Genomic DNA, 24,471 nt, shown 5'->3' on the forward strand with positions numbered 1-24,471 from the left:
AACGCAGTGAATTTTTCATTTCAAATTCCAATTGCAATACTCATTATTAATAAAAATTCCATGTTTTATTTTCAAAATGCAAAACCTTTAAAGAACCGCAAATAAATTCTTTTTTTTCTGATCTGTTTTCTATCAATAACATTAATTTCATAACACATCAGTATGAAACCATACCATGCATTTCATAATTAAAAAAGCATTATTATATTTGAGACATGATTTGTTTATGTACAATAGGTAAGAGACTAGGGGTCGACAAATTATCATACTTCAATAAAATTGTAAAGAAAGAAAAAATATGATGTGATAAATGTGATATTTCAAATTGCCTGAAGGTGTATAAAAACTTTACGTCTCATCGTCCCTCCTTCAAACATTCATGTCGCTTCACATATTCAATATTTTATCAAAATATCGTAGAAAATCACAACAAATTAGATACTAATTGAGATCTGGAATGAAAAGAGTTCTAAGTACAATAAGACCCCCTGGGCTTGGTAACATAATTTGCGACATCATATTGAGCTGATAAAAACATTCGTGACCCAAACGTCTCTTTAAATTTAACGCTATATTTGGTAAATACAGTTCTCTATATACTTATTAAAACATGGTATTCTGTTTGATGGATATTTATGTTTTTATTTTTATTTTTTGTGGCAATCTGATTAAAATACATTGAATGTTTTTCTTTTCGAATTTTCTTTGGCTAACTTTAAGTTACCTTCCAGTTAACGATCCATTGAATCTGCATTTTGAATAAAATATTCCAGCAAAGACACGTGACCATAGGACAAACAAATCATATATATAGTATCGGATTTTCAAATTTCATTTGCAATTTTTAGTCATCTGTGCTCATAATAAATTGAAACCAACACAATTGATTTACATCTTTGTAATAATTATGAAAAAACTATGGATTGTTTTAGAATTAAAAACGTGAATGACGTTTTTTTAAGTTGTTTTGCCAGTTTGAAAATCAGATAGCAAATGGATGGATCTAAAAAGTGAAGAATGCATTCATAAATATTGCATTTTATTATAATATTAAAACAAATCTGAAATGTGTGAAAATATTGGATTGAAGAACATTATTGTCGAGAGATCAGGGTGTGCCTTAGTTTTATCTCTATAAGTTGGTGGTAGGAAGTCGATCTGAATCTCATTCTTAATGACTGTCTTTTTATAACAACAGTATCTAAATCAATTATGTCAAGGGCTCTTTAAATAATAAACAATTATCTTTTAAATCTCAAAGACTAAATGTTTTACTTTGTTTACAGCACAATATCTTTAAAATGGTTTACCAAGTTTTAATAGACCAAATAGACAGTCACAGTTTGTCTATACAAATTGTTCTTCCATTTCATTAAATAGAATGTATAAGAGTGTAGACATCCTTACTCTATCATTAAACTCATATAGATCGTGTCCCTGCAGGGGTTCCATACCTTATTCTAGTCAACTATTAGCCTATCAGATAGTCGTATCATTAAACCATCAAAAATCAGACTAAGATTATTTTTAGTGAGTAAATTGTTTGCAAACTATGTCATGAATAGTTCTTCAAAATAGAAATTGCCATGGGCCACGTTCCGTCCGCTAGTTAGTGTCACAACCAATACCACGCTCTTGTGACTGGTAACAAAGGGAGCCAGTGAATGACGTCATGACCTTTGGGCATGCTGAGAAAACATTGGCGGGAAATATTTTGTATGTTCTGGTAGCATTTCCGGTAGAGGCTCGTGCACCAGGTATTGAAGGGCTATGCCGTAGGTAGCTTACTCTGTGTTTCCGTTGACTTGCTTTATTGATGAAACTACTTAAAATTGCGTGTGAACATGAAATAATCTATTACACGAGGCCAAGGTGTCTTATTTTAAAACTTGGTGGTTGACGATAGCCGAGCATTGTGAGATTCATTAAAATACTCGTGCTATTAGGTTAATCATCCGTTATATAATGCTGTAATTAAAGCCTTTATTTTGTCTATTGCTTCTTAACTGAGGACAACGAAGACTGCAAAACAAGTCAGGTGGTGCGCTAAGAATGTCCCCTTTAAGAAAACAAGAATTCACCTCTGGCGATCGCAATTTTCTTATAAGTTATGGCAAACCTTAGTTGGTTGGGACTTGTATTCCAATGCTGAAACCCAAAGTCTCTTGTGATCTAGGCTAGTGCTTCTATAAGAGAGTATCTCTTATAAAACCGTATACCAACCCTTTTTCTCGAATGGCTAAATTATTTCGTTTCCATTACATTTCGTTTCTTTTACATATCGTATTCAGGAATAGGGGTAGGCATTATACAATACACATCGGATGATGTTCTTCCCCGACTTCAACGTGCATTTAAACTAGTCATTAATTGATTATGTGATGTACCTTCCAGAAAATACCACATGCGGATGTATGTTTTGATATATGCATGTATATTGGAAATACCAACACTAGTACAGATAACAGTGTGGTTAAACAGCTTTATTTTTTATTTGATCTGATATAGTATATGAGTAATGAACGTGGCTACGTTTCCTGCATGATAGAAGTCAAGACCCTGTGTATCATATCGACGAAACTAAAAGTATACTTTGTTCTCGCTGAAACAACAGCTCCAGGCTTCAAAATCAAACGAAATGATGGAAACGAATTAAGAAATGTCAATCCACATATCTTGAGGAGAGGAAGTAACAAAATTTGTTGTCATAAGCCTTAAGGCACCGATAATTAGCGACGCTTTTCCAGTATTACTTCAGCTTGCAAGTGTACAGACATTAGGACTCAAGTGATCGAGTATTAAACGGCCACAGATGTAAAGTCCTAGGAGAGTAGTCAGAATGATTGTTTGGTCACAGTTACTGGAGGTAACGGAAATCTCGTCTCTAGTTCGACAACACTAATTAGGAACGATACTGACAAGGGAAATACGTACTATGTTTAATTCGAATGGTTATAGCTATTCATCATTACTAAACTAACTATACATCTATCAACTTATAAACTCTCATATCAATAATTGTAAATGTTACCATTCTATTGACGTAAAATACAAGATCTCTTGAGAATAATAGAAAGTTCCTGGCGTCATACTCGCGACAGATACTACATCAATTGTCTGCTACCGCCTGAAAGTTAAACTTTTAATTGGAATCATTTCTTCACGTATTGTTCATGTTTTGTAAGTCAAAATTGCACCGAATAGTATTTCTTCAATTAGCAGGTCTAATAAAAAGCGAGATAATAGCTTCAGCTGATTATCAACTTAAATGTATTGAAATAAGGTTATGGGCCTATCCCAAAAATTAACACGAAAAGGTTCTGAAACTAATTTTCACAATATAATAAATCGATATTGGGAAAAGAGAAAAAATGGAATTGATACGCTAATAGATTCCATTAGCACTAATCTTTGAAAAAATGAGCAAATAAGAATGTACCCAGTAAAAATCCCCAAAAACATGAATACTTGATGGATTTAACATCCATTTCAATATTAAGATTTGCCTTTTAAGAGTGTTTACCAATACATAAACACATCAGAATTTCAAAATAGTTTTCACAAAGGTACGGATACGTTCGCGTAATCTAAAGATTGGGCACTAAAAGAGGCGGAGTTATATTATAAAAGGCGGTATCTCAGTAACCAATGTTAAGATGTTCGTATAAGCCCCGCCCATTGAGTTATGGTTGAAGTTGATACGTTGACAGAAAGGTTCGAGATATTTAGTAGTCTATTGTTAAACCTGTTTTAATAGCCGAGAGAGTGATATAGTAATAGAGGGGTGTTTAAAGAGCCTTAGGATCTGTAGAGCGTCAAATCGATATAATGTCGGTAGTTCTATAGAGGAAATAATATTCATTTAAATTATCACTTTCTTGTATCAAATAATCACTAAATAAATAGAGATGAATTAACTCTTTAGAATCAATTTGTGCAGTGTATGAAACACAAATTTTGCAACATAGATATAGAACAATTAATACAAGTATTCTTTTACTAAATTTTCGATACTTTAAACCAATATCTGTTGAGGAAACAAACGCCAAATATGTGATATCTGAGAAAACATGTAAGCTTGAAAGATCTGGTTAATCAAGACATATATTGTGATAGGGCCTTTGCCTATTCAGAGGAAAGAGACAAAATATTAAATTTTAATTTGCTTCAAAAGCATTAAATGCTCATTGAACCAAAAATTTCAAAACGTTTTCTGAATTTTCAGGTTGGTCAATTTCCCTTTTCTTCTAGTTAATGATCCTTCTTCGCTCAAAAGGGATGCTGAACATGGGTTTGCCACTATTTACTAATCCGATAGACTTAATAGAAAAGGCCAATTCTATTCATTTCACTCTGTTTTAAACGCCTCGTCGAAAGTTAAAGCGTTGGTTACTACTAAGATAACTTACCAGTTTTCCATTATTTGTGGATTACAGAGACCGTTCATCATTGTATAGGGTTCCAGATTCAAGATGTAACAATACTTTCTCAATTGTTATAATGATGAATAATAAGATACAATCAATAATTAACAGCGACCATGTTTTCTTGTCAAGATTGGAAAACGAAGGAGGTGATAGCGAGAATAGAGTTAAGGATTAATGGTAAAATAATTGAAGTAGAAACCCTACAACTCTTTACAAATAGCTAGTTTCAGCCCTGATTACATCACCAAAATACACACATACATCACGTGACACTTGACTCAAGTTTGCAGGTGCTGGGTATTGTGCATGTGCATCATGTTAAATGCACGTGCTGGTACACACGTGGGGTGATAATATTTATTAAGAAGCAATGTATTCTATGATCAGTGAAATTTTGTCGTATTTCTACAGCTAAAAGAAAAAGAAACTGGAAAAATCATAATATCATTACGTACACCCTTGTTATTACACAGATATATTATAAACAGACGACAAAACCTGCTCTCAGTGTTACTGCTTTGGAACGGACCATGTGATAGCGATTGAAGCTGCATTCGAAAATACATTCAATTATTATTTTTGTTAATGAAACAATCTGTATCAAAATGACCTAAAATATTACGTTGAAAACAGGCTTTCACAGTCTTATGTATAAATTCAACCACAAGCACAAGTATAATCAAACAATCGCTTGTTATTGAAAATGAATAACAAATATCCATTATTTTATAACCAATAACCATTGTGTTTAAGGAGAACATTAGGCATATCACGTTGTCGGCCATGTTTTATTGCCGCCAATAAATGCCGGAAACTGGTTTAAAGCCGTAAAATCTACACGTGCTGTGATGCGGGACATACGTTTTATGGAATATATAGAAAGCTAAATAGAGAATATTAGTGGTGTCATGGTCGTGTTTAATATCATTTCAATGTCTGTAATAAATAATCCAAAATAATTAAATTGGTGCAAAACAAGACTGGTAGAAGGTGTATCATACGCTATTCTAGAAACTGTATTGTGAAATCGTGAAAAAAACAATGCTGGCCTTTTCAAGAAAATCATGGAGCAGTCACCAGCTCTTTATATTACCTGCTGTTTGGGTATCATTTTTCATGCCCCATGCAATATGGAATTATAACCTGCATGTACATTAAGTATCCAGTTTACGCCTTTAGGCTCTTTGACTCTCGTTCAGTCCTTCACTTTATTTGGAAAATGTAAATTATTCCCATATTTCGTCACTTCCTGACAGCTTGTCACGTGACCTCCATCTTGGTATTTGTGTAGTTGCATTACACAACTACAATGTATATTGAAAAATTAATTAATATGTTTCAATTCGGACTAGACTAGCTACTTTTATCAATACAGACAAGCGAAACAATTAATAAAACCATTCAATAAATGTGCTACATACTCTGTACAAAAAAAACCCCAAACTATTGTTAGGTCAATATACAAAAAATAGACATATCAGAATCGGGGAACCACGCAGATCATCAAATAAACTCCATGGTAGAGCAAATAATTTGATGGAAATATTGAAAAGTTCATGGAAACGTATGACAAAATCTAAATGAATACATGTATATAAATATGTAGTAAATGCTAAACAATTTTATACTTGTTAAAATTGTTATTAAGTGAAGCAAGGTGGAATATTTTATCTGCTTATTTATTTGTATATATCACTCTGTTTATTTCATATTGCTTAGTAATGATATGTATTTGTTTACTGGTAGGTAAAAGTGATGAACAGACTTGGATAGCGGCCCATCATGATAGATCATCATGCTTGTATTATTTTCTCTTTACCGCTGTAAATAGGTAGATAATAAAGATAATTAATAGAGATAACTATCTATTGAATATTAGACATCTAAACTTATTTATCTTCCAGATATAAAGATTATAGTTGTTTATATTTCTAATGTCTGTATGTCTACACCTTAATTCCTATTGTCTATATATTTATTTATCTATTTATCCACGTGGCATCACTTCGCAGACTTTTGATTCCAATGCCTACAGGCTAACGATTTCATTCAAACACTTAAAGCCACTAACCATTATTTAGTTGTCTTATTATAAAGAGGAACTTGGGTTAAATGATTCTAGCAAATTTTACTTAAGACAAACTTGATTCCTAATTCTCATATAAATTTTCTTTTAGTAGTTTCAATATCCAATGTGCTGCTTTTGTAATTGCTTCTGCTTAGGCTTGACATATCTTGACAGATTTTCCTTCAAACCACCTCAAAACTATTGTAAAGTATGTTCAGTTAGTCATATAATGACTCGTGCAAGTGGAAGGTCTTACATCTCCAGCAAAGGGGGCCATTCACCCTGATAAGGAATAAGTACAGAAAATGAGTTTGTTGGAAACCGATTTCCTTTATTCCAAATAATAAGTCTGTATACTTGATTGTCATTTCCTTTCACAACAGATTCATATTATAAAATATTTGTTTTAAACAATTATCATTTTCCTTTGATTTCTTAAATTTTAGTCTTATCATGTAATAAAATTATTAAACCTGACTGGAATCAAAGCTTCCATATAATTCATTACATCAAACCCTAGACCGGAAGTAAGGTGTCATGTGGCGAAGCAGAAAAGATCTAACGGAGATATGATTGGTTGATTAGGAAATAATTAAATCTATGTAATTAAACAAATTAAATTATTACATATCATTGAAAAGCCTTCAATGGGAGACCACGATCGGGAGACACAAACATGTTACCACTAAATCAAATCCATTCAAGTTTTGTTTTAATATTTTAGGCCACATTAGTTAATATTGGTTAATGTTATAATTACAAGCAAACCTTACGAAAGCTCAAAAAACATTTTTTGAAAAAAAAATCAATTATTAAAGCATTACAGATACTATCAAATTACACGACTTTTAACATTAGCATTTTAAAAATGAAAGTTATTAAAAAAAATATTAATATATTAAAAATGCCCTTTGATGAATGATCCATGATTATTGATTAGAATGATCAGTTAAATACATGGTCTGTTTAATTATGAACGTATGGAAGTTATTATACTATTATAAAAACTATTATATCAAAGGCTGTATAGTTATTAACCATAAAATACACATGCACTTATTGATAAAGAAAAATAAATACACGTACTGGAAACAAAAAGTCAAGCAATATTTTTAGACGTTACATGAACTGCTTCAAAATCTTAATACACAAAAGCAGCAAGTTGTTTCAGAATCAAGGCTGTTGAAGAATTTTCCCATGTAGGGAAACCTTTATGATAGATATTATTTGTTAAAAGCTTTTGTCAGGAAAGGATGTACGTTCCCACACAAGGGAATTTCTTAATGAATTTAGACAAAGCGTTTGATTAACTGAAGCTAATGTTGTCCTACAAAATGTTACAACCTTCACAACAGTGAAAGAAAAACACATCAGTAATACAATTAGAAATGTTATTTCTATTTCTACGTGAATGCAAGTGTCAACATGATAGTACACCTCCCCGTATGACACCATCTAGTCCCTCTAGCTTCCAGGCTGTAAATTGATCCAATTGGTTGATGAAGAGTCAAAGATGAAGTGAGATTATGATTACCACACCATCAACGACAAGAAAAGGCTGTCAGTGGACAACTTAATAATTTGATCTAATCTTTATTTGAACATTGGTAACAACTGGTGTTTTCTTTCCGATATTTCTAGTCAGATATTGTTTACAAGAGATGTGATCTGTAAACCTGCGGCTAAAGACATCAACTTCTAGACATACATACAGGCAGTTTGATATCTTCTTTAGAAAGTTGGCTATCATCCTGCAATATTTCTGATTAAAAAGTCGAGTCTGAGAGTGAATCACCTCGGGATCTTCTCTTCATTACTTGAAATTTAAATAAGTTAGACAACATCTGATATAATTAAACCTTTTCTTCGGTTACAGGCTGATTTTTTCCTATTGTTTGTCTCAGAAAATATAGGGAGTTTTCGTAAGAAGACACATTTAATGTTGAGGCGAATGTCTGATGCCCGATGTTCCTTAACTTGAAGAGTGGAAATTCGTAGACGTCTATGATTGACTAAACATTCTATTGGAATGGTATGCAAAATCTGGTGGTAGTGAAAGTACATGTCACATCTCATTTACTTTTATATCAATCCAAGATCCCAAAATTGCTAACCTTAAATCACAACGTCTGTTACTTTTAAAATTATACCATTGTTCGACATTGTGTACACATTTACAATCTTTTTATCAGAAAAAAGTCCTCTTTAATCCAAAATATTCAAACGCTCTAAAACATCTTTATAACAGAAACTCGTCATTAATGTCAGAGCGGCATCAGATGCCCGGAAGTATGAGTATGCGTGCAATTTAAATTAATAAGCTGCTGTCGATTATTTTGCATACAACAAAACAGTTGCGTTGGTGATTGTCAGGAATCATATGGTACACAATATGGAAAGCAACCTATACTTCATTTTGTTATTTTCTGTAGGAGTATGTTGACAGTTTCCCAAATTATTTAAATTAATGAAGAATTTGGCTGAAGTTGTTGTTTACCTGGAAATGTGTTAAGTAATAATGATTAATTTATAAATTGTGTCGAACAGGTAGGTGTGTTCGAATGGTAGTATAAGGTAAATATTGTGTCTGTAATACGATGATATTTATGTTAGGTAGGTGAAGTGTTGAAGACATTAATCGAGTATTATCCTATATAGAATCTGTGAAAGATGAATCAGGATCAAAGTCGATGTGGAATATGATATGAACTCGTATAAAATGATCAACAATAGTTGAATATAATTAGTTTGGAGTAAGTAGAGTGGTCAGTATTCAGTGTTATAATGGTCAGCTGGGTTAGATAGCCTCTGGTATATTTATCTAAGCTAATCAACCAATTCTACTGTGTAACAATGATGATAGTGATTCATGTTTTAGAAAATAACCTGCTGGTTTAAAACAAATAGTCAACATGTGTGTTTAGTTTTTCTTCTTAACCCATCGTCCATTATACTGTGTTGATACTTTTGGTGGGAAACAAGAAGATTTCCCTATACCTTCTATAGGGATGCGAATGAATAAGGTTCATTATATCACTCTCTCTTGCTGTCTATAACATATTTCAGAATGAAAGTCTATCATCTAGCTTTATATCAAAGTATAGTTATATAGGCCGGGTTAGTATTTTAAGTCACGTACTTTACTACTGCTTCCTCCTTACTTTTCTTACAACGGACTAAAATTATTGAAAAGAGGAATAATTGCTTATGCCAATGTCTACTTACCGGAGAGTGGTGTAATATGTATTTGTGTCGCTTATTTGGTTCCTCGAAGTTGATGTCATCGAATTTTAGAAAACAATCGATGACAGTAGTTTCGCCCCGATCTCATGCATGTATAAAATGGGTCTATGATTTATGATTTGATACTATTTCCGCAATTTTTTCTTCTTGTTGTTTTTTCCTAACTAAATATCTTCATTAAAGAAAGGTGCAGTCGTTAAAATCACACCCTACATTTAAAAAGTTACTATTTTCAATTATCCGACACATTTACATACATGTTTGCGACAATCACAAAGCTTGTCGTATTAGACCAATTAACGACATTTGATACCTTTATTGTGCCACCTTTCTTCTTGGGTAACAAAATAAACAACACGATTTCAGAGAGAAATAGATGATCAAAGGCTCCAGATATTTACGTGATAACTAGCAAAGGTAAAAAGATGCTAGTTTCCGGTTAGTGTATGGTTTGTTTGAGTTACCAAATAAGAACGTGAATCGGCATTTACATTAATTTCCCTGTTTAATAATATCTATATACAACATTATTCTTCAACGAAATACAACAATAAACCATTACCTATTAGTTTCTTGTCCTCAACTTTTTTTTACATTATTTTATGAACTATTTTGATAAGTTCTTAAATAATGCAACATCAAATTTTGTTACGATGGTCAAAACGGAATATAAAACAACTCTGCCCAGGTTAAACAATCTTTTTCCTATTATTGGTGGATCTAGATCTTAATGTTGTACGACTGTCAAAAACAGATAAGACGAGGTATGAAGTCTATATCGAGCAAAATTTAATCCGATGGGTTATATTCTATCAGCAAGAAAAGTGCAATAGATTAGCCTTACTCGGAGTTCATGATAGGCAAGAAAGGACCCACGATATTTTAATTAATGTTTAAAAGGATTAAAATTGTCATGTGGTAATATTTTCACATCTAATCCACTATAATGTGACAAAAATGCGTCTTGAATTCACCAGCTTCAGCTTTTAATCCTGTTATTTGAAACTTCAACATGAAAACAAGGGGACATAACCCACGCATCTTAAATTCAATGTAACAACTTTTGATTTGATGGTGTTTAATTTCACAAGATGATTGAAAGCGAAAGCTGAGAAAACTTCCCACCTTATTTTAAGGTGAGCCTCTTTTATCCCCAGACGCATGGTTAATAATACAATCTGTCAGATCGGGTTTCATATTGAAGAACTATTTTCCTCGGCGTCACGTTTTCCTGTTTGACCCTTGCCCTACAACTAGTTTGGCCTAACAACGATGTGCTTTACGCGGTAGGCTTTCAATGGCATGTCGGGAACTATTCGTGCTCTCAGATTTTTCCTTGTACACGATCGACAAACTTTTATACAAAATGAACAATATTCTTTATTGGGCAGTTTTAAATTGTTAGATTGAAGATTTTGCGGAATTTTGTAACAAACGAACACAAGTTGTGATAATTCACACCGAAATCACGACTGTGAAGCAAAGTCATGCTTGAATCAGATAGAACCTTTTGTTGAAAAACTAAGCAGGTTTTCAAAGTATCACGTGTTGTCTTAGACAGTGGCTAAAATTTTAATTTAGATATTGAACTATATAATGGAATTGCTTACAATTCTTTGCTCTATCATATATTATAAAACTGAAAGCTATGGTTGCCAATACAGAATAGTGTTCCCTTTAAGAATGGGCCTTATGATATATCAAATTCCATGCTTTTTATTCGGTTTTGTTTTTAAAATCGCTCAATACTAATAAAAGCAATGGTTTTGAATATTGAGATTTTCATCATTTCCACAGCCTGAAATTTGCCCAAAATATCGAATAGGAGTCATAAGTAGTAACTCTTTTTGTTAAATTATAGTTTGATAAACATTTTGCGACCTTGGTCATAGATATTATACAATTAGATAATTTAGTTGGAATTATTCTTAATTACTGATACTGTTTAATTAATATGATAATTGTAGTGTACAGAAAGTTGAAGTGACGAAGCGAAGATTTTGATGTCTAATGATTTCATGTTCACACACACTGGTCCCATTTAAATCTAATACATAACTCACCCAGCACGGGTAATGCACGGTACAAACACGTGTTACAGAAGTAATTGGGACTTGTGGTACACTGTCAGTTCCGCTTTGTCTTATTTTTTGGCTTAGACGACCATATTGGTAAATTTATATAAATCATTCCATAGAAATGTCATCGAGATAAATTATGTCTGCCATCAAATTATTGTTATTGTGATTTTTAGCATTAAAAATATTCTTTTATGTTCCGATCATATTACTGCTGGTAACAGTCTATTTTATAAATATTCTAAAACAAACAGGGACAAGCTTAGGATAATCATAAATTGTCATTTGATAACTTAAATAGCTATTATCCTATATGACGTAATATAAATTCATAAACAACATTAACTATATTTCACCATATTTGGATTATACAGACAAATCCAAAAATCAAAATATTTTTTATAATGAACGATATGATTCATTTCGGGTCGCAAATTGTTACATGTTTTAGTCATTCGATTACTTGTAATACTTTTTAAATTACTTGTCTTGTAACATCATTTGAATTACTTTTGTAACACTATTTAGATTACTTGTCTTGTTACACAGTTTAAATAACTTGACTTTTTCAAATTCCATTTGAATTACTTGTTTTGTTACACAGTGTAAATTATTTATCTATAGATAACACTATTTGAATTACTTATCTTATTACACAATATAAATTACTTGTCTTGTAATACTATTTGAATTACTTGTCTTGTAACAAGATGTGAATTACTTTTCTTGCAATACTATTTGAAATATTGTCTTGCTACAAAATGAAAAAAATTAGCACCATCTAAATTACTTGTCTTGTTACACAGTTTAAATAACTTGACTTGTTATTCCATTTGAATTACTTGTTTTGTTACACAGTGTAAATTATTTATCTATAGTAACACTATTTGAATTACTTGTGTTGTTACACAATGTAAATTACTCGTCTTGTAACACTATTTGAATTACTTATCTTATTACACAATATAAATTACTTGTCTTGTAACACTATTTGAATTATTTGTCTTGTAACAAGATGTGAATTACTTTTCTTGCAACACTATTTGAATTATTGTCTTGCTACAAAATGAAAAAATGTAACACTATCTAAATTACTTGTCTTAAAAGCGCTATTTGAATTACTTGTTTTGTAACACTATTTCAATTACTTGTCTTGTTACATGGTGTGGATTACTAGTCTTATAATATTTTTTGTAATTACTTGTCTTGTCTATGTGATCCATTCGTTTTAAGTTCGCCCATAAGTATACAGAGGTTGATTTGTAATACATAAGCTTTAAGGGATAATAAATCTTTGAAATAATCATTAATGTTTTTTATTTTACTTTATTAAACTTTAAATTAACTAAGGCAACAACAATGCGTCACAAAATAAAAGTCATTATTTGTGGACACGCAAGTAAGATAAAATTACACTAACATTGACTTAAAATGAAAAACCAAGATTGATATAATAATCAGATGAAAAACAACAAAATGAAAAGTTTAAGGAAAAACTAGAAAGGAATATCTAAAATGGCGATTTAACGAGGTTTGGATTAAATGAACGATTGTAATTTGACACAGTAAAAGAAAATTACAAGGGAATCTGCAGAAGAAAAAAGTATAAAGGAACGTGTTCACGACATATAGTCATTTATTCTCTTTACTCGACATTTTTCTTGTCTTTGTGGAGAAACACTCCATATTTGTTTTCAACTATATTTTTATGAAAGAAGAACAGAAGATATAAGTTATAGTGATTGATAGGAAATTTAACAGATAAAAGGAATACGAGTAGAATCTAATAGTTTTAACAAAGCACTAGTTTGGAATCTCCTTAGTGCTTTGCTTTATAATGATCAACCTTTCAAGATTGGACGATATATGCTCAGTCATACTAAATGCAATGCGAAAGGACATGCCTCATGTGAACACTGAAACTTCAAGTGAGCAGTACTATATGTGAATAAAGTTGGTCTCATACTAGAATAGTTATCAGAATTGGCTTCGTGAGACAAAGATTTGTATGCCTTGCTGAGATTGGTATTAACACACAAGATTACTTTCATGAAACTGTCGCCCATTGTTTATAGATAAAATGGAATAAATTTTAAGGATATTATGCAATCTTCAACAGAGCATAACGATTGTAAATCGGAGTCCGAAAATCTCTGGAAGTGACACATATTGTGATGCTGAATAAAACTGATAAGAGCTACATCTCATTGTATTATATTGCTTTAGGGATATAGCTAAAGTAATCATGTTAGTATAAAACTATAATATTGTGATAACATTGACAGAATAGAAGATAGGATGTGATATCAATATTATCAATACCAAGCTTTGTATGAATATTATGTTAATTTCCCTGTATAAATGTATCAATTTAAAACTGAATTAATAATGCAAATAAATTATTCCTTAATTCAAATTTTATACACGTGTTTTAATAATCAGCGAGTACCAGGTGAAAATTAAAATTCTATACAAGACACAATAATAAATTTACCACTTCAAATTATTATTCCACATTCATTCAAAATCTCATCTTATGTTTTTCCAATATTTAGTTTGTATGCCCATTATAAGGGTTTCAGTCAATACTTATTAATGTTTTCTAACAAAAGAAGATTATTGTGGGAGACTCAGTATTGGCAATATTTGCATGAATTGAATATCGATGAATTAAAACGACAACAATACGTTCTCTTCATAAACATAAACTGTACAGGTTTTTGTGGAGGATAAATACAAACTACTCTATTTTTCCCTGACCGTCTCTCACCGGCCAATCGATGACTTGATTAATTATGGTTATTTGCTCCTTTAATTGTTTCGTTTCGTTTCTTTCGAATTCACTGCACCGTACACACCAGACGTGACAATAGATTTGTTAACTTCCGGCTGAAATCGACTAGTATCATTCAAAAGACAATTTGATTAAAGCGTTGAATATTTGTTCACGCTTATTCCAAGCTCGACAATTGTTTCTTTCCGTTTCATTTACAGTTCCTGATTTTAACAAAACTAATAATTTCAACATGGATGCCGTCTTGTGCTTAATAAGGATTTCTTGTCGCTAAAAGAGTGGTTATGTTTCAACTCATCATGTAAATCATTAATTCTTCAAGATGTGTGTCTATAAATGAGTTATTATTACTGACTCGACTTGAACAATTTTGTTTGTTCGTGATATTTTTCCCTTTGGCTGATTTCAGTAAAATATAACAAGCGAAAGACACCATTTAATTTCACTTCCGAAATGGGACTGAAAAGTCTGCAGGCATCTCCGATATTTATAATTCTCTTGTAACAAATTCCCTTTGGTATTAAACAAAATTGGTGTATTAATAAATAGTATTCAATATAATTTAAATAGTATTATAGTTCAGGCATGCTGTTTTTCCTCCTACATTACATTAGATCAACCGCTAGCTATAAAGAATTGAGTCTTACACATCTATCGAGTAGTCTCGATCAAAGTTTAGTGATTTCTATAACCTATTACATCTCTGATAACTTTATGACTGTCTTTAAATCTGAAACAATGAGCATTGTGCTATGTTGTGTCTTAGCACAAGCTTTTGATGCTTTGTATTGATTAAAATTGAAGCTATGCAGCACTACTTTGGGTTTGTTAATTTACACACAAATGTGGAAAGCAAAATATTTCAGCCTAAAAAGGGAGATAACTTCGTAGCAAACTTAAGTTAACGATAATGAAATCAGATAACATTTCAAAGTTAAAACATTGCAACATTTGGTGATAATATTTAGATATGTTAAAAACCATTAACCCCTGCTGGAATTTATCTTTGAATTATTTATTTATCTCCCAAATGATATATACCTTAAGTTTGAACACACATGTTGCTGTATCCTAAAACGTGGGCTACTGCATATTTCTGCTGGCATATATCCATAATTTAACAGCCACAACCCAAAATGAGAAGGATTGTATTGGGTACAACCACACATTGTGAACCAAACTTTTCCATTCTTCTCAATATATACATAAGTTAAATTATAAACATTGTATATATGATGTTATAACACCTGTCATATTGATACGTCTCACCTGTCAACTCAAGGGAGATAATAACAGGTGAATCAGCAGTTGTAAGGGAGACAACTGTGGTGGTCTACTCAAAGAACCCAATATTGATACGAATGAAATTAAAATGGGAACATAAGTTTCTACAAAATGTAAAGTATATAAACATTCGAATAGGTACAAAAGAAAATCTGTTCGAGTCTATTACGTGGGTGGAGTAGTCCCATATTGTTTTTTTCAACCAATAAAGCTTGATGATCGAGGCTATATCAATTTAAGACAAGTGCAATGAACAGGCAGAAATAACGTGTCATCTGATTAAAAACATTTTGTACAAATGAACACCATTAGTAACAGCTGATTGCATATTGAAAGTTGAAATTGGTGCAGATTCTAGAGACCTCAAATCATGAAGGGTAGTGGTTTATTATTGAAAGTAAAGTAAACTGTTAATTGATGAGATTGTTTACTAATGTTGGAATTAAATATTTATATATTATTGATATAAATAATAGTGATAGATGACCATTTCTAGCACAAATATTAAGATTTCACTAGGGAAGGTCAGCTACATTTAGACAACACACCGTTATGTTTTTCTTTGGTTGTCGCAACATAATTAATATTGGACACTTATTTTCATCAGAAACAAATGTGATGAATGTTTTCTTAGGGGATTAATGTGCAATAATGTGTAAGACAAGCTTGCTGACCATGTACTGACGACAAATTTATAAAAATATAATTTTCCATACTGTGAATACTATTCATAAGAATTGTATCTGTGTTACTGTGGCATATGCACGTACATTTCAGTGTAGAGTTACATAATATTATTATAAGGTAACTCGAGCTCATCCATGTTCCCCATGAATTTTTTCCATGTAGATTTAGAATCTGTATCTAATTGGCAAACGGGTATCGCCACAAATCTTTAGAGACATTTCCGCCGAATTCTGGAGTTGAGTTTTAGAAAGCTGAAAACTAGGAATACATAGAAAACAATTATGGAAGGATACCAACTTTAGGATATGCGCATCATTTCCCATTATCTAGAACTCATAAGAGAAATATTTATAAGGATGAAAGCTCCAGACACGAAACACAAAATATCCAATTTCAAAATATAATGCACCATTTGTCAAATATTTAAATTTCTAGTTTATAATAGAAACATTAACCATCCTTCTAAATTATAAATAAAATGTTGTATTAGCTACCAGCATCCAAACATATCTATAAATTTCAAAACAGGTGACTATTAATTTCCTTTATATATACAAACTGCTAGGTTTAGCGGTTAAATCTGGGGAAGGCTGGTGGAAGCAACGTCGCCATATGCCGCGGGAAAATCGTACGCCATCTTGCTGTCACTACGTTATGTTTATACTTGTGTATATTTCAATATAAACAGTCGACACGGAGGGCCTAGTATATAATATAGACCTCCCGTGGGTAGGGCTAGAAATAAAACATACTTTGTATATTATGGTCAGTAAAAAGATCTGTTCAACACGAATGTTTCAATATTTTATGTTATTTGGAGAGTCTGGTAGAGAATGGCGAGAAGAATAATCAAGGTATAATGGTCCTCATGAAAGCTTATATTTATATCTGTAAAATACAATAGTAAACATTTTAATGATGCCTGGTTCTTTCGTTAAATTAAGTCTAAATCCTACTTAAGTTATAGGTGCTTCATGGCAAATTAAAAGGCGCTAAAGTTAAAGACTGAAAATGGATGAAAATTGTTGTAATCAGAAGTTTTGTATCGAGGTAAACATTATATCATATTATTTACTGTGGACTTTTGCAATATTTCCAAATAAGCCTTTCAATATCCGGAATTATGACGATTCTACAACTTATGTAAGCATATGATAATTACCATTATCTATCGGCACAGCCAAAGTGATTCCGGAAATGCCATTTCACGCTATAAACAACTATTTGGTTGATTCGGTACAAAGATTTCAATCTACATACATATTTACAACAATTTTATTTCTTGGCTATACCCTATAACAATCCCCAAAAAATATATTTCCCTTTGATGTTGAAACGAAGTTTGATTCAAAATATTTCGTTAACAAATATACTTTTCCAAAAAGCATATTTTAAAGTGTATAATATATCACTAAAGTAGACATGATTTTTAGTCTATAAGATGTTCTACCAATTGAAGTCTTTGTTCATTAAATATCCACCGACATTTGGTTGAAAATAAATGTGCATGATATCTACATAAATCTCCTTATGTAGATAAATATTTGTAATTGTCTTTGAATATGACCAAAGTCACTTGCATGTGAGCCTACAGCTAAAAGTCATAAAGTATTGTCTTTAACAAATATTATAATTATGTGATATATTGTCTTTGTGTTATGAAATATTGAAACATTGTCTATAAAACTATATTATGAAATAATGAAATATTCTTTATATAAAATATACATGAAATATTGTCCATAAAAATGTCATCTACTATATATTATGAAAAAGCATGAAAAAGCATACATATGAAATATTGTCAATAAAAGGGTTATACATGTACATTGTCTATATAAAATATCTCACTTTCAATATATGCATGGAATATTGGAATATTATATATTGTGTATTCAAACAATTATTCATGAAATACTGACTATGAAATATTAGACATGAAATGACACATCTATCCAAGATGGAGAAAATTTCTTGCATCATGAATGTCACAAAGTTCTGATTTGGTGAACTTGAAGACAAACATTGATATATATCTAATATAAATATTATGACTCCGTCTGTGGGAATGTATATAAAATATCGCTTTGTTGAAGATTCAAGAATTGACGTAGCTTAAATAAATCCTTGACAAGAGAGGATGAGAACGGAAAAGCGTCTAGTAGAATTTGTATGGCATAATGATAAATAAATGAAATGATATAGATAAAATGATGTTGATGATATCTTGAGGGTAATAAAGGTCATAGTAAATGTTACTAGTAAAAATGAACAGTAATATACACTATGGGTGGTCAAGATAATACTTTATTTCATATCTATTATATTTCCTATACCGTTTTATATCAATACCAGCTTATAATCCAATGTTAGTTCAGCTTAAATTGAATCAATGAACCAACCCCCAATAATTATTGGAAATCTCTAAACAACATTTTAATTCTATAATCTCTAAGTTCTTATTCAATTTTAATTCTATATCTCTTTAATAAACTACTTTCAATACTTTGATAACTATTAAAGGGACAGATGCGCCATTTCTTTTGACCAATAATAGAATGTTTTACTTGAGATTTTAAATTTTTAGATTTTGCTTTTGATGCATACATTGATGAATTCGATCCGTGTGCAATAAATATCTTGTTGAGAAGTTGATCTCTTCCAACAAGAAAACATATCACTGTTGTTATGCTATTTGGAGAAATCATCTTCAGACAAATGATGGCAAATAGTTGAACTAATAATGTTCGACTTCTACCATTTTACATCCGATTTTCTTGTTACTTGTCACCTTGAAGACGTTGACTACTTTCATTTACTGCAGTAAATTTTCTATTTTGATGTTATTGTGGATGTCAGTAGAGAATTAAACAATTAATTAACATCGTCACCTTACTATATCTGCCAATTACAATCTGAACTTGTCCATATTTGAAGTAAATTAATTGATAATTTGTAGATATCGTGTAGTCTTGTAGGGTCCGCGTGTCTTTACTTGTCTAATTGATGGCTCATTAACAACATATTTGCTTTCTTTTGCACGCGCACACTATGGCATCTGACTGCTGCTGCGTCCATTAGTAGTGCATCGTTCAATGACGTTAAACAATTTATATTCTTGTGACAATACTGAACATTTTTCAAAGGAGGGCTCTTCTTCTCAAATCTTGGAAAACAAACAGAAGAAAAATACCCCAAATTTCGAGTGAGTCACGAAGAGTGCTAAGGGGAGGCAATCAGGCTTGCTAAAATGTCGCCCCCTATAGGCAGGATGTTGGTTATTAATACGTCCTTTAACAGGTCACATGATTCAGTGCACGTGCATTGTGCCTCTCGGCCACACTCAAGGCAAACGCCCGAAAATTAAGTGACAACTTTTACTTCCTTTGTAAATTGAATGAGTTGTTTTAGTGGAAGAATCTCTTGTTATTAAATAGGATACCTACTGTGATATTCTGTATTAAAGCTTGTGTCTTCACTTCATTGAATAGAGTCAATATTTCTCATTACCAGTTTATGACTGCACTATATTGTAAATGAGAGTTCATATATGTCTTTAGTACAAGCTAGTTTTACAAAGAGAATTACCAACAACAATTTCGTTTCTCTGTTAGAGTTTATCCTTAATGTAGCATCTTATACACTTAACATCCTATCTTACATATACAAAGATTTCCTAATTTGCTAATTATTATAACTTATAAATCCAGAGTCAGTGAGATGAAAAAAATCCGTTCGATTGGTTTAACATTACTTCAAATGAAGTCGTTTATGTTTGTTGACAGCTTGAGAAATCTTTCTCAGTGAAAGCTTTACATGATAAAGTATACTTTTCCTTTTCATTTCTTAATAACAAATTTCAGAAACATTTTAGTTCTCTTATAGATATATTTGTATGGGCTGTATATAAGTTTATGAGTAAACAAGCGGTGGCATTGTAGTCCCAATTCCGTCACTTGGTATAGAAAAGTGAATTAAGTTTTACGTCTTACTCTTCTGCACCTAGTGAGCAATGATGGACATTTTGTCAGGAAAATTGCGTTAGCCTACTCTTTTTCGATTTCCAATTGTCGAGTAGTCTGTTTTACATGGGGTCTCGGTTTATTGGCCCACCCGAAAGATTATTTCAGGCCTACCTGAGGTACTACCTCAACACATGCCGGGATTGTTTTTTCACACATAGCCAATACTTTATATGTGATAAATTTTGCACGAATGTTAAACATTTTAGAATAAATGTTATTGAATAATGTTAATTATAATTAGTAGTATATATATAATTTATGTAAACTATTTAATATACATGCTACCTCATGTCCTATTAAATACAATTATATTTAAATTATACCGAAATTAAATTGTATATAAATTTTAATATCATTTTATGTGTATTGGTGCAATATTTTAAGCAAACTTTTAATACAACATTAAAATCCTTACTCTTTTATATTTTTGATGCGGTGGAAAATTATATAATGATGATGATATTTATAAGTCAGCAGAAAAGCAATGTTTTACATTCATTTATAAAAAAAGAAGAAGACAGGAAGAAGAAGAAGAAGGAGTAAGTGTTGAGAGAAAGAAAAAGAAGAGGTACTGGAACAAGAACATGAACAAAAACATGAACAAGAAGAAAAAAACAAAAAAAGAAGAAAACTCAACCATAAAAAAATGGGAGATTCGATTCAAGGTTTTGAAAATATGAGATGGGTTTTATCAATATTAGATTCAATATTTCCTATGATTAGCTAAAATTAAATTTATCACGACGATCTGCAAATGAAATAAAAAAATTTCGTGGGAATTCTCTGCCAAATATAGATATATACGGCAAATCTCGGTGATCTCTGTAAATTAACGTCATTGGCAAAAGCGATCTGAAGATTACAAATGAAACATTTTGAATGGCGACTTATTTTTTTATGAAATACAAATCAAAGTTTAACTTGGTTAGCCAAAACTAAAATTTGGTGTGACAAATCGCTAATCAAATTTTTAAATAGAACCCTATATACCTGGTTGAAATGATTGGGTTAAAACACACAATTTGCAAGTTTATATACAACTGCTATAATTGTTGATTATCACTTTACAATCCTATACAATTTCAATTGCAATATTAAACAGAAAGTAGAATTTTAAACTCAAATCAGTTATAAAATCTAAAAAAAAATCGTTAATTGGACTCAATCAAAACAAAAATAAGATAACTTGATAGGCTCTTTTTTGAAATCTTAGTTTATTACAGTTGCATAAAAAGGGGCATAATCATGAAAATCCATTCCTGATTTGGAATAGTTTTATCTTTTACTTAAAGAATTCCTTCAATTCTTGTGTAATTTATTGGAATAGTCAGGAATTGTTAGTCGGATAATAGTGAACAAAATGCCATTTAAGTTCTTTATTCCCTTGATAAATCGGTCTACTTTACTGAAGTGTTCTTTTCACGCCGCTCAACTACCGTTACACAAAGTGAAAATATATTGAATGTGAAAATATCAGATAGATACGCTAATTTACTAAACACGTTATGATAGGCTACTAAATATTGACGATAACACGCACTTAATATAAAGGAGTGGCCAAAACAATCAAACGACATTTGATTGGATATATCTACTGTAGTCAGTTCAATGATTGACAGATAAAGGCGTCGATTATGTTGTAGCTCAAACAATAATGCTTGTAAGTTGAGAATTGAAGTATTTGTGAATTGGATTTAAAACTAGTAGCAAGTGTTTCATGACCACTTTGTTCTTAGAACTTTAAAAGATACTAGTAATTCTAAAGACATGGTTCAAATTGAAAATATGAATAACAAGCGATCTTTAAATCCGTTCAGTATCAGTAGATTAGTAGGAGATGATGTAGAGTGTTCACAATCTACTACAGATGACCATTGTGATAAAAGTTTGGAAGAAACTTCTTATCGTGAAGATTTCGTGGATGTTGTTAGTGAGGAAGCCGATGACAGACCAAGTTTTGAAGAGAATATGTCGGGTGCTGACGATAGTGGGGATGAATTAAGAGATCATCTGGAAGAATTAGAAGAAAAACAGAGTGAAAATGGTGAAGATGGCAAAGAATCCGATTCTAAAGAGGAGAAAAAAGCGGAAAAGCCACCATTTAGTTACAATGCGTTGATAATGATGGCTATTCGCGGAAGTCCAGAAAAGAGATTAACTTTAAGTCAAATCTATGAATTTATTATGAAAAACTTTCCATATTATAAAGACAACAAACAAGGATGGCAGAATTCTATAAGACATAATCTTAGTTTGAATAAATGTTTTCTTAAAGTTCCTCGTCATTATGATGATCCTGGAAAAGGAAACTATTGGATGTTGGATCCTTGTTGTGAAGATGTATTTATTGGTGGAACTACTGGAAAACTGAGGCGTAGATCTACATTAGCCACCAGAAGTCGATTAGCTGCTTTAAAAAGAGCTGGGTTTCCACCATTATCAGTTCCCGGATATCCATACCCTACAGATCGACTCCATCCATACGCAGCCTGTACACCACTCTATGCTCTACCAGGATTTCCCGGGGCGCGGTATCCATCTTTACCCTATACAGCATATCATGGAGCTCTATCGTTCCCTAATACAATGGAACGAGCTGTGCAAAAACCATTAAGTTTTTCAGTAGATAGACTTTTGTCAGATTCAGCAAGAGTGAATGAGAATGTTACAGAGTCAGTTCCAGCGTCGCAGGCATTACCACGACAACCAAATTCAGCAGTATTCAGAAACCCTTTGATTCTACCTTCCTTTTCTGCAATAGATCCACGTAATATGGAGTTGTATTTAAATCAACTCAGGTCTTTTCCACTCTCTCCTTTCGCTGGAATGGGAGCCTTTACGTCACCTAACAGACTGTTGAAATTACCATCTTCATTTGCTTCTGCCGAGTCATCATTTTCACCGGTAGTTTCTGTTAGTGATAAACAATAAAATTCCACTGGATGTGTTAATAGTGAACTACATTAATATGTATTATATACATACAGTTAGGAGAAATCCCCTTAAAATGGTGCAATCAACATGAAAAATACAGGATACCAAAATGATATTAAACATTTAAATTATAACTTTATAGCATTTCATAGACAATTTTATGCAGAATTTTGTTTCAAAAGTTCTAAGACGACGTATGTGCTATTTTTCTTTTGTTAAAATTGTATAAAGTTGTTATATGTTATTATTATTATTGTTGTGTTGTGGAAGTCAGAAATAGAATGAATTAGAGAGAAAGAAAGAGGGCTAAATTAAAGGTAATAAAATATCTCAGTTATATTTTATTGTAGAAAGATTAATAAATATTTATAATTTAATTCTTATAGTTTTTATTTTAAATTAACATTATTTCGTGTGACAAAATGTCATAAAATTTTCAAATATATATATTGCATTACGTCTGAAGATATAAGCATAATTCATTTATACCGCAACGTGTAATTTAACATGAGTTAAATATACAGTTTTTCAGTTGCAAAGCTGTTAATATAATCCAAAACGAATTTCCATTTATCATTCCATTCATATTTTGTACTATAAGGGCATCTGAATAACTGTATGAATGAACTCACGGTTTAAATGTAAAAGTTGAATCACGAGGAATATCACACAATCCGAATTTATATCTTAAATTTGAAGCTACTTGGAAATTACAAATAATTATTTCATTTTAATTTTTTTTATCGGATTTTGAAATATTCTTTGTAATTCCAAATGCTGTCTTCTAGCTTATCGTGTTTGCAACCACTCTTTTTTAAAATATATTACATGTATAATCAATATTGATCGTGAGTTATATTTAACAAAATGTACACGATGTTTTTAGAAACAGTGATCAGCTGTATAAAAGTCATTTATCATTGAGTCTTTT

The 24,471-nt window shown here is 31.4% G+C and overlaps 1 protein-coding gene across 1 annotated transcript; it reads left to right on the forward strand.

Moving 5' to 3' along the window:
* Positions 1 to 22,676: 22,676 nt before the first annotated feature.
* On the forward strand, positions 22,677 to 22,991 carry LOTGIDRAFT_59807 (hypothetical protein; the record flags this gene model as incomplete). Its single annotated transcript, XM_009048158.1, has 1 exon — positions 22,677 to 22,991. A coding segment is annotated over one exon (315 nt), but the record flags the coding sequence as incomplete, so codon positions are not given.
* Positions 22,992 to 24,471: the final 1,480 nt, after the last annotated feature.

This window comes from Lottia gigantea (assembly GCF_000327385.1).
Source record: "Lottia gigantea unplaced genomic scaffold LOTGIsca_12, whole genome shotgun sequence".
NCBI lineage: Eukaryota > Metazoa > Mollusca > Gastropoda > Lottiidae > Lottia > Lottia gigantea.